We start from the raw sequence: 12,137 nt of genomic DNA on the forward strand, positions 1-12,137 counted from the left end.
GGGGCAACCTGTCATTGGTTACGTTATAACATGCACGTGCCTCACACCATTATAAAAGAAAGAATCATGTCCTGTTGCTGTTCACAACATCCAAATGCTACTGTGTACTTGGAACCAGACGACAAAATATAAATAAATGCAATATGTACAGAGAACGTCATGAACCAGTTTCAACATTTAGATAGTAATTTCTGACTAAAATATACAATATTGTTAAATTCATGATGACTATATATGGCATGATACCTTCACATATTTTCTATTATGGACAGGATTTAACTAATATCATACTGTGCAAAGCATGAGCAGAGACTGAAGCCAAAACCTTCTTCCCTCTGGTCTCATACTGCAACTTTGATCTGGTCCAAAATGAATGTGGAAATGAGAGGACTTTGTCCTCTTCACCCCATGATTCTACATTTCCTAATAAACTTGTTTGAGGAATTTACATGTTTAGTCCATAAGCTTCGTATCTCTGGGGACCCAATCTCAAGCCATGGCTTTGCAGGGCCACTAAAATGTAAAACAGCAACGGAATTCAACATCTCTCTGCGAGCTTCTGGGAATCGATGTCCCAGCCCAGCTACATGCCATGAAGGATCAATAGGATGCACATTACCTTCCAAAGCGAGTAAGGCTGGTGGAAGCACTCCTGGTTTCCATAATGTCAATCCAGAATTGAGGTTCTGTGAAATACAACAATAGTATTACATACAAACATAAATTCAAACAATGTCATTTCATTACTAAGAATATCTCCAGTCATTAACATAATGGAACTCTACCAGTACGGAACTATTTCTTTAGAACTTGATCACAACAAAGATAACAGAGCAAAATATCTATATCAATAAATATCAAAATCATGTATTTTCTCCAGAACGTTTGTTCTTTGCAGAGCTCGGTCACAATGGACCTCAGATGGATTGGCACCAAATGAAATTCACAACAATCAGCAGAGGCCGTAGATTTGCTATACCCCTGTTCTCTGGTTCAGATTTCCTTGGTTTAGACATTATGAAGAATAGGCATGCAGGTAGGAGGGAGAAAAAATCCATCTACAGATTAACTTGATATAGCATCACACACTTTTTTTAGCAGTATCCAATTGCAAATTTTTTATTTATAAGGAGACACTATACTTACAAGTTTCAACCATTTATGGTAAGTTGCTGTGACATCAGTCTTCCTCCAAGCTTCAAGATCAAGGACATTCATTCCAAAAAGCCAAGCACAACGGTCATGGTCAAAATTGGATGAGATTATTGGGTTAGAGAAATTCAAGTAGTCTCTGTATTTTCTTCCTACACAACAGTTGTCTCCGCATGACGAGCCAAAAACTGCACCAACAGCTTTCCCTTCGAGATCTAATTCCCACAAAGATGATATATCACGTTGTACTGCTATATCATCGTCCAATAACACTATCTTGTTGAGATCTGGAAACAGCTGTTTGGTCCACAAAAATCGGATGACAGAACAATCATCATTAAAGATTTTCATATTCAAGGGTGTATCCATCTGATTAGAGAAGACAAAGATCATGTAAAAGATTTTGAGACTTACCTCATGAATATAAATTCGGAGATGATTCATAAGAGACAGGCAGCTAGGGCTTAAGACCTCCAAATATTTTCTATGCCCTTCCTCGTATTCAAAGTTTTCTTGCTTCAAATTGTTGTAAAAATGACTCCAAACTAAACGATTAATTTCTAACATCTCTCTAACCCCAACGTTCACTTCCTGAGACCAATCATATTGATGCAATCCTTTAACTTCCACAACTGCTGATTTAACAGAATTGATTGCAAACCATGCATGCATTGGAGTGTAAGTTTTCCTGTCAGTGACTATGTGAAACACCAATTCTTCAGGTCTGGCAGAGTTTTGGACAGTAGATGATACAACTACAGAGGCAGCAAGGACATTGTCGGTTAGGAGAACAACATGGCGAAAGGATGGGTCAGTGAGACGGGAAACATATTGAGGTGAAGGTAAACGAGATCTGGCCACTGCATTTACTGCATACTCTTCTGCCAATTTGAGGCAAAGGCAATGTATGCTCTTTGGGACACCGTGTGAGGCTAAATGCCAGTATATCGACTCACGTTGTCTAGCAGATTGGACCTTACGCTCCATCCCCAAAAGCTGTATATTGAAAGAAAAGTGTTGAAACTTGTAAGAGGTCTGGCAGCTGATGTTATAATACTCATAAAAAGGCAATCACTTATAATGCAAATTAGTGTCACATATGGGTTATTGTTTTATGACGCTCGTTCAAGCAAAATATTAGTCATCCTACAGATATGATTCTGCTGCTGCAGGATTTTTTCTTTTTTTTTTTTTTTTTTGCAGCAGCAGAATGTGTTAACTTCTAAACAAAAAAAAAGTTGGATCTAGAAAGAAGGTAAGAACTACTATTCATGAGTTTCCCATTAATGATTGTGCAAACATGAATTGTAGAAAATAGAAGACAGGTTTCTGTCAATGTTAGCCTACTCAGGAACCTGATAAATGAATGCTAACAAAAGTGTACCTTGAAAAGTAAGAGGGATGTGTGATTGTGACATAGACATTCAACCTTGATTCAAGATGTTTGTTTATAAATGTAAGGACAAACATCAAATCAAGCCAAGCAGATCAGCACTATATCTAAGAAAACAATTTATATTGGAACCTTTTTTTTTTTAACTTTCTTTTTGAAGAGAAAATAGAAAATATATATTTGAATACGCTAAGAAATAAATTAAAACTAAAAAAAGAAATACACTAAGAAATTAGAACTAGAAAAGGAAACAATATAGGTATAGCACTCATTTAGCATTACTATATCTAAACAAAAGTTAAATTAATTTTTTATAAGCATTTATCCACTCATTTAGCATTACTTTAATTTGTATATTCAGTGCAACTTAACATGATAAGGAAACATTATAGGTTAATAACAATTTCATTAGATGATTAGCCAAAGCGACTAATCAAATAATCTAACCCTCATGCTATACTATAATCTAAAGATTGTTATTGATCCGACGCCGATGGCATACCAGACCAGGAAAGAAAATATAATAACATATTGTTGTCCACATTGTCCAATTATATAAGACTTAGTACTATTGTATTTAATCTAATGATCAGATTAGCGACTTCTGAAGTGACATTAGTCCACCAATACCATACCAATAGGCGACAGTAAACCATAACTGAAAATTAGAATTGCTGAACAATACATAAAGTAAACAGTATAAAGATATGGATATTAAAAAGTGTCATGTACCATAGCCTTGGTCTTGAAAGCAAAGGCCTTGACGTCTTGTTGTTTGGACGTCATCTCCTTCACAAGCTCGTTGAATGATTCTAATGAAACCTGTACTCCGTCGTTACTGGTACCATCTTTTGCTTCTATTAACGCTCTCGTCAGTTCTTCTCTGAGTCTCTTTATGGTACATGCATCAACATAATAAAAGAAATATCAAAATTAATTACTTTATTGTTGTTGGTTCCGCCAAACAGTGTTGACGTATGATGATGAAAAAAGATTACAAGACCCCTGACATCTTAAAGGATGAGCTGTTGCCACGACTGTTTAGACCGCTTCCACAATAACATAAGTGCATTCTTTGGGAATTTTCAACCCCTTCATTCAAATCATATGGAAGCAGCCAAGTGGTCTTGGCAATAGCACTTCAACCCCCAATCATCACTTTTTACTGTTTTTCCTTTATTGAATCTAAAGAAATTATCATCAAGTGGACAGGAATACTGTAAAGTGTAAACGTAGGGTAACTGGCCACGTATACTAGAAAACAACTAGTGGAAGTGATATGGTGACAGTTCCTCGAAATGTGATCATACATGGATTATGCACTAAGAATTTTCATTCTTTCCAAAATTTATGGTCCTGGACCTCCTGGTACAAATATATTATGATCCATATCCAAGTTCATCCACTAGCCCATTACATTGTCGTAGGTGAAAAGATAATGGGTATATCTTAAAATGCGAGTGCTTAGATCCAATATTGACTGGTCCCACTTATTAATTCTTTAAAAAGCTGCAAAGAATAATAATGCCATGCACCCAAAATTTGACATCTTGTGAATATGGGGTGCCCTACATACCTTTATTATTCTTTTCTCACATTTTAACTCCATATATTCTCTCTTCTTTGCAAGTTGTTTATGCGCTTCCCGTGGCCAAAATGTTTTTTTATAAAGAAAAAGAGAGAAGGTGAACGACTAGTAACAAGATCCAAATTTCCTTATAGGTAGAAGTTTTGAACAAGAGTTGCCATAATCCCACCACACAGTTGGTGCATTACTCAACATCAAGGGGGGTAGGAGATGTATGAATATAAATAATCAAGTGGGTGTTAAACAAACTATGTTAAATCTGTCAAACTATTGACATGAAAAAGAAAATCACATTTGTCAGGATCAAATCGAAACATAGTTTGCCAAACCAAGTGATTGAAGGTGACAAAATCAACAACTCAAGCTAGTCCTTATCACATAAAAAGAAATTTTTTTTTTAAATCCCAATTTGCCAAAAACTTTGTTTCACTATTCTATCCCTATCCTATTCTACTATTCTATCATAAAAACCCAAAAATACATTTATTTCAATATTTTCAAAATCTAATTATACTTTATTTAACTCTTAAAATATTAATATTTACTTTTTTTCATAAGGATAATCTAACTTCACTTTTTTTTTTTAAATACTATTCTAAAAAAAATCAAATAATAAGCCAAACGAAGCCTTAAATTTAAACTCCCGATAACATTGAGACAAGGACAATATAGGTTTTCAGAAGTTTCCCAGAGGTACAAAATTGTGAAAATTACTAAGGTACCTTCAAAAGTGTAGTGGCTGTCTAATACATGGGTACAGCTGGCATGACTAGATGTGGATAAATAGAGTAATGCTATTATTATTATTATTATTGTAAAATGACGAGAGCCTCTTTCGTCATATTTGATTAAAATCTTTGTAGTATATTTTCATTACAAAAAATATCAATTATTCTAGTAATCCAATAAATATATAAAATATAATTTTATATGAAATCAAATGATAACTTCCCCTCTGAACTAAAATGAAAACTTTTCTATGTATTTTTACACTCATACTACATTACTACTTACAGCATCAAATATATACATAATTAAGTGACAATTCAGTTAGAGCATATATATAATAAATTTGTATTTGTTATATTAATTTTTAGTCTATGCTTCAGTATAGTCAAACATTAAAAGAAGGTACTTTTATAAGATAAAGCATCATACTTATTTATATTCCAAGTTGTAACAAATTGAGGCTGAAAACTATAGATGTTACTATTTATGTTACCAAATGATGTTTTCAATCTATATAGTATATACTAAAAAAATTATAGTACTGTACTGGAATATGACGTATCTTTTTTCTCTTATTTAAGTATTAATTTTTAAATGCGAAAGCAAATAAATTGGTGCATATAAAAGCAAAAGGGTATTTTCGTCATTAATTACCAGAGACGTGTCTCTCCCGCTGAAAAGTCTCCGTCCTATACAATCTGCAGAAACAAAAAATGTAGTCACAGTTAGAAATAATAATAAAAGAAAATCACATTTTCCCTAAAAATGGAAGAACTATACATAGAAATTCCGGTTTAAAACGGAACTTCTAAATTTTTTACGCAAAGTTATTAGTTAACAAAAAGAAATAAATATATAAAAAATCACTAAATCAAATTCAAAAAAAGTAAACTAAAAATGGTAAGAATTTTGTTTTTTCACCAAACGAAAAACGAAAGGGGAAATAAATTACCAAGAGAAGAAGAGCAAACAGAGGGAGATTCCAGCACCAAAAACGCAACTCTAACAAAGAAAAACGGCAAAACGATTCCAAGCACCAGCACTACCGGCAACAAAGCCCGGGAACCAGAAATCCTACGGCTAGCCAGAGTCAGAGCCGGCGCCACCAACGATCCCTTGCCGGAGTTCGATATCGTCACTCTCTTAATCCCCGTCGCTGATATGTAAAACTTCATTTCCTCTCACTATAATAAATACTTTCCCTCACTTTCCAGCACTTTCCCTCCTTTTCCATCAATCCAATCAGCAAACAATAAGATCTAACTTCTACTTACTCACTCCGGCCGTAAACTACAATAAATGACTTCAAAAAATTGGATTTAATAAGGAACTTTCCATGAAAATGAAGAAAATAGCAAAAGAGAATGAATAAGCATTGATAATTTAATTACCTTTTTTGAGAAGTCACGAGTTGGCTATTATGTGGAGTCAGGGGTTTTGATTTTAGAGATCACGCTCTTATGTTTCCACAGAGAAACAAATTTTTTTTCTTTTTCTATTTTTTTTATTTTGAAAAAAGAAAATTGTAAACAGTGAAAGAGAGAGAACGCGAAAAGCCAAAACGAAGGCCGCGTTTAAAGCCGCGGGAGGGAAATAATAGGGGGATTGCAATTATTTATATTCGCTTCAAAAGAGAGATTGTGACTTTTGTTATGTCTGTATATTAAATTACGGCTCTGACCTTGTTTTTTCAACTTTTGTCACCGACAGAGAATGTAGCACTAGTACAACCTAGTGTTATGCCGGCATTCTGTGGGAGTGGAAGACCGCATGGCCTTATTCTGCACCTCACTAGGTCTTTGACATTCCGTTTTTATGCTTTAACAAAGTTTAAAATTATTTAACACTTTGAATTTATATGAAATTAACTTTGATTAGTCGTAACTAATTATTACAGTTACAGTTAAATATAGGGTTCAATAATTCTAATTAATTTTATTCTCAAGGCTAAGGTCTTGTCTTTGAGGATGAAAAAGCACATGAATTGTCTTGATGAGCTTATTAATTATTAAATATAACCGAAAATTGGACCACTTAACATTCAATTCAATAATGGCAGTGTAGTGTGTAGCCCCAACATATTAGGATTATACTGCATGGAGATGTTCAGTTCAGGACAACATCTTCTCGGCCATAACTTCAATCACAACAATTTTCTTTTCTTTTTTTTCAATTCCTCGTTAGAATTTAATATAAAATGAGTCTCTACAACCCAATCACAAACTCGCTACTAAATTAATTATGCGGATATCAATTAATCTATACAAATTATTTTAAAATGGAGGAATGATTACTCTATGAATCAGAGATACGTACCCTCCCAACTTTTCATAAAATTGGATTTTCTTGAGTCTCGCACCAAAAATACGCCACACATAACATACTAATCACCAGTAAAACGACATGATAGATATATCATGTATACGTACAAGTGTGTTGAGTGTGTGACTGGCCACATGCCACACCGCCTCACCTATACAAGTAACGTTAAAGTTTCGAAATACAAAATACCTCGTTCTTCCTTCTAGGCTCTAGCGACTGTATTTGTTACCTGTAATAGATGCAGACTACAGCCAAAGGGGCCCATGGGCTCCCCTTGCATCTTCTGCAACCCTATAATTCACAAGGGGAAAAGTGTTTTTGTTAATATCACTATCACAAGTTTTATTATTAATATTTATCATTAGTATGGGAATCACCTTCCAATTGGATTATAAATTTTGATCGCCGTAAAATTATTATTTTTTTTTTTTTTTGGTAGCTTGTACGATCAGCAACCCTAAATGATGAATCAATACTTCATTGATTAAAAAATTCCACGTCGTTGGAAGTAAATGTTTATGATTATACATAATTTGGAAAGTGACTCAATTCACCATTAATTTCAAGCGTCAGTACTTGACGTGTGCCCTAATCTGTTGTAGATGTACCTCAGGTAGATAAGCATCTGAATTTTTTCCTTGTTTTCATGTGAATTAAATGTCACGTTAAAGATTTAATTTAAAGTTCCCAGTTCATGCAGCGACATTAACAGATAACTACAATACTAATATATTTGACTTTCGTACTACAATTAATTTATCCATACCTTATTTTTTAGAAATTTTCTTGATTGTGCCTAACATTAATTATAATTTTATTTTATTTAAAACTGTGTAAATATGTAATCCAAATGAGATATCCAGATAGACTTTATATGATCATTTTAATATTACCCTATACACTTCATTATAATATTCTGAATATATGACTAGTGTGAGCTTGAGCGTTTAATGAGCTTTTGGGTATTTAATGGGAGGGCTCAATTAACAAATATTAAAATTGGTTAGGTCTCATTTCCAAACGCATCATAATAACTTAACCCATTGTAAGTCGTCATTCAGAACGCGTTATTAGAAATGAAGACATACATTTTCTATCGCTTCTAGAAAACCTACCGCTTCTTTTGTAAGGAATTCAAGAATAAAAAATCATGACACAAGCAGATTTGTCTGTGACCTTTAATTATTGATTATGTATTTTATAATCTATGTGTTGATGTTTTGACATATTGTTGATTGTAATTGGATTTCGTTCTTATTGTTTGATTAGTATTGATAGAATTCATGTATAATTTTCATACATTAATTACACTAACCACTTAACTAATCCGGTGTCAACATAATCAAATAAATAAAAAGTTACATAATATGAATATATTCAATATTTATCATATATTTGTTTTTTAATACATAAAGACTATATTATATAAAATAAAATCAACACTATAACACATCCATCCTAAGCCCGTCATAATTCATATGATCATTCATACAAGTATGAGATCATGTATTGTATAATTAAAAAGCGTTTAAAAAGTTTTATTAAGGCACGGTTCATAGATAAATGTATCATAATTAAGATACGATATATAAAATAAAACTAGGGTATATATAATATGAATGTAATGATATGTTATGCGAAACAAGACAGAACATCATCATCTAGTTTAATTTCAATATGTATTCCCAACAGACAACAGTATAACTGGCATGAAACCATAACATTTACATACTCTCACATGAAATTTATGGATTGAACAAACCAAAACATTACCATTTTCCACGAGTTTAATTGATTACTCGTAAGTGGCAAGTCAAGCAAAGTTAGTTTCATTGTTTGACACATATTATATGCTTTACGTTTGCCTTTTAGCCTTAATCGACGGTTCCTTTTTAAAACATTTTTGACTTTGAGGATTGCTTGATCAAGTAATTTTGAGTTAGGTAATATGTATCCCCTATTTCACTTCTTTTTAGCTTTTGATTACCAATTGGGTGGAAGCATGAAAAATGCTTTCCAAGTTTTTAATCAGGTTTTGTTAATTCGCGTTGTGAGAGAAATTAAAACTTCTTTTTGACTAAAATATTGCAGTAACTAGTAAGTATGTGTACCAGTTAGGAGAATACCATTGATCAAGGTTTGATCTGTAGAGTCCAGATTTAGTTTGAAAGTATAATGTGTTTAAATTCAACAAGAATCATCAAGGAAAGAAAGAATTTCCACAAGGCATTAATTCCTACGTTCACACAATAAATGTTATCCTTTACTTTAGAAAAATCTATTGCAACCCTGCAGCACCACATTATTATCCAGAAAGCTTTAAATAATTTAATTTGGTTACAAAAAATCTGTAGTGACGGATAATGAATAGATCAGATTAATGAGTTTGTAAATAATTAATTTGGATGGGGAAAAAGAAAAGTTAAATTAAGTTATCAGTCATCTCCGTAAAATATGGAAGATAATAAAGAGTGATCTCAGGTGAAGAGTGGTTGTGTCGGTCGCCAACAAATTAAAGGGTAAAAGGAAAGGGTTTTGCTTAACCATCACAATTCCAGCGTAGTTAATATTTCAAATCTCTATGATCGTGACACAAAGCATCTATAACTATAGAAATTCATGTCATCATACATCCAAAACCAGGGGTAGATAATATAATAACGTATAACCATCCCCAGTTTTCTCCATGAATTGATAGAATGAAAGATCCAGAAATGACATAAATATGAAGTTATCCATATCTGGAATTGGAATGGACCCAACATAATCTCGATTCAAAGATGAAATGTTTTCTCACCATAATTAATCTTGAAATATAAAAGCATTTAAGTCAAAGATGAATTTATTGAACAAGGGTTAACGTGGTTGATTTGAGACTGCAAGCACATGCTTTCATGGTTCGGCATAAACAAGTCACTTAAAAGATTGTGTTGCTTGAAAACGAAGCCTTTTTCCCTCACAAAATTGGGGGTCAAGTAACATGCAAATTGGGACCTTTTAATAACAATGTCACATTCAGATATTATTGCATGAAAACCAAGTATCGGTTAAGTATAAACACTTGTCAGTGCGAAATAAAAGTTGCCCCCAAATCCAAGGGCTTGTATTTGAACACTTGTTGACAGGGTTTTCAATCATTTCGATGTGTTGGGGAAGGGGTAGGCCAAGCTCAATTCATGAAGACCTAACCCACTTTGGGAAATTGGGTTCAAAAGAATTTATCAAAGCTGGCCGAAACCATGTCAGTCTTTTTGGGCTTTGGATTGAAAGTTTTAAAATTCCTAGTAATTTAAAAATGGTGAATTATTTTTAGTTATTTGAAATACTTTAACGAGACACAAGTGTCACAAAGCCTTTTGTTACTGCATAATATTCAGTTTCATAGGGATAAAATGTCTTTAGCTAACAAGTACTAATTGATCAATTCCGAGGAAAAAGTTAAACCTTGCCATAAATAATCAAATTTTATTGAATAAATAAACTTTATAATTTAAAATTTAACGAATACATCGCTACCAGCAAGAGAACTTTATGACGTAATTGATCTGTCCCTTAAACAATGGCCAAAACTAAAATTCACAAAAAATAATAACTTAAATGATATTATAGTTTGATGATAATGAAAAAGAAAATAGAGTAATGCTACATTTACATCATCCATTACATCATTTTCATTACACCATCACTATTTTACTAATAATTATTTTATTATAATATTAAAAATTTAAAATAATTAAAAATTTGTGTGAATGTGGGATATGCCATGAAAATGGTGTAATGGGTGGTGTAAATATAGCATTACTCAATAAAATATTCCAAACCCTATGACCCAAAGAAGTGCAGAGATCAATCTTGGGGTTTAACTTGATGAAATGCTTAATTTGCCACTCCACTGAAAGAAGTTTTCTTGTTTGGTTCGAAGCCATTATTTTCTATCACTGACTCCTTACTTTTAGGGGCTGGAACCATCGTTAATCTGCTTGACTAGAATTATTTGTCAAAGCGGAATTTCAATATCAGGCCATCAAATTCTTTCAGTTCCAGACACACTCAGCATTCTGGATGGGGGACAAGGTCACCAGAAACATCACCCCACACTCAGGATTGCTAATTACCATTCCATTCTTCTTCAGACCTCTTCCCATGTAGTCCGTTCATGCCAACCCAGGTCTTTCAGTTTTTGATCGTCCAGGAAGTATCTCTGGTCATTAAAAGGCTATTCTCCACAAACTTAATTGGGTATCCGGGTTCAAAGAGAAAAGTTGGCAGATATCCCTGGCCACATCAATCACTCTTTCTTTCTTCGTCCCAATATTGTACACATGGCCTACTTCACCTCTGTGGAGAATAGTTTCAAATGCCTCGGCAACATCCTCACAGTAGGATAGCTCCGCACATTTGATCCATCCCCATGAATTGGAAGAGGTTGTCCTCTCATTGCCAAGAGGATGAATTTGGAATCAGCTTTTCAGGAAATTGATTGGGCCCATAAACATTGTTCCTCTAGTAGTTATCACAGGTAAACCATAGACCTGCCATATGCCATAACAAGCATTTTGCCCCAGCTTTAGTGGCAGAATATGGGTTAGTCGGCAGGAGTGAGATGCCTCATGGTTTCCCACCATTGCATCCTCATCAGTTTCTCCATAAACCTCATCAGTACTTACATATAAAAATCTTGATTCGATCAGTGGTTTTGCAGGCTTCCAAAAGAACATGAGTACCAGGATGTTGTTCTCAGTGAACTTATGCTGTTGCCAAAGGAGTTATCGACATGAGTCTGTGCTGCAAAGTGCAAAATAGTATCAAGTTTTCAGTTAGGAGAATGAAGTTGACCAAGTCAGCACTGAGAATATCTCCTCTAATGAACTTAAAGTTGGGAGATGATTTCGAGAAATTGAGGTTCTTAGGGTTTGAACAATAATCAAGCTTGTCTAAAACAACAATCTGTAA

The 12,137-nt window shown here is 33.6% G+C and overlaps 1 protein-coding gene across 2 annotated transcripts; it reads right to left on the reverse strand.

Moving 5' to 3' along the window:
- Positions 1-106: 106 nt before the first annotated feature.
- LOC116114908 (probable galacturonosyltransferase 15) lies at positions 107-6,436 on the reverse strand. 2 transcript variants are annotated; one of them, XM_031401046.1, is made up of 7 exons: positions 6,254-6,436; positions 5,815-6,152; positions 5,517-5,560; positions 3,278-3,436; positions 1,567-2,148; positions 1,147-1,449; positions 107-686 (listed from the first exon to the last, which is right to left on the reverse strand). In XM_031401046.1, exons 2-7 carry the CDS (start codon positions 6,035-6,037, stop codon positions 402-404), a joined length of 1,596 nt encoding a protein of 531 aa, XP_031256906.1. In that variant the 5' UTR covers positions 6,038-6,152; positions 6,254-6,436; the 3' UTR covers positions 107-401. The 2 variants fall into 2 exon arrangements, with proteins under 2 accessions (XP_031256906.1, XP_031256901.1); XM_031401041.1 differs by having other exon boundaries at positions 5,815-6,165.
- Between the last annotated feature and the right edge of the window lie 5,701 nt (positions 6,437-12,137).

Source organism: Pistacia vera, unplaced genomic scaffold, assembly GCF_008641045.1.
Source record: "Pistacia vera cultivar Batoury unplaced genomic scaffold, PisVer_v2 Contig122, whole genome shotgun sequence".
NCBI classification, from domain to species: Eukaryota; Viridiplantae; Streptophyta; class Magnoliopsida; order Sapindales; family Anacardiaceae; genus Pistacia; species Pistacia vera.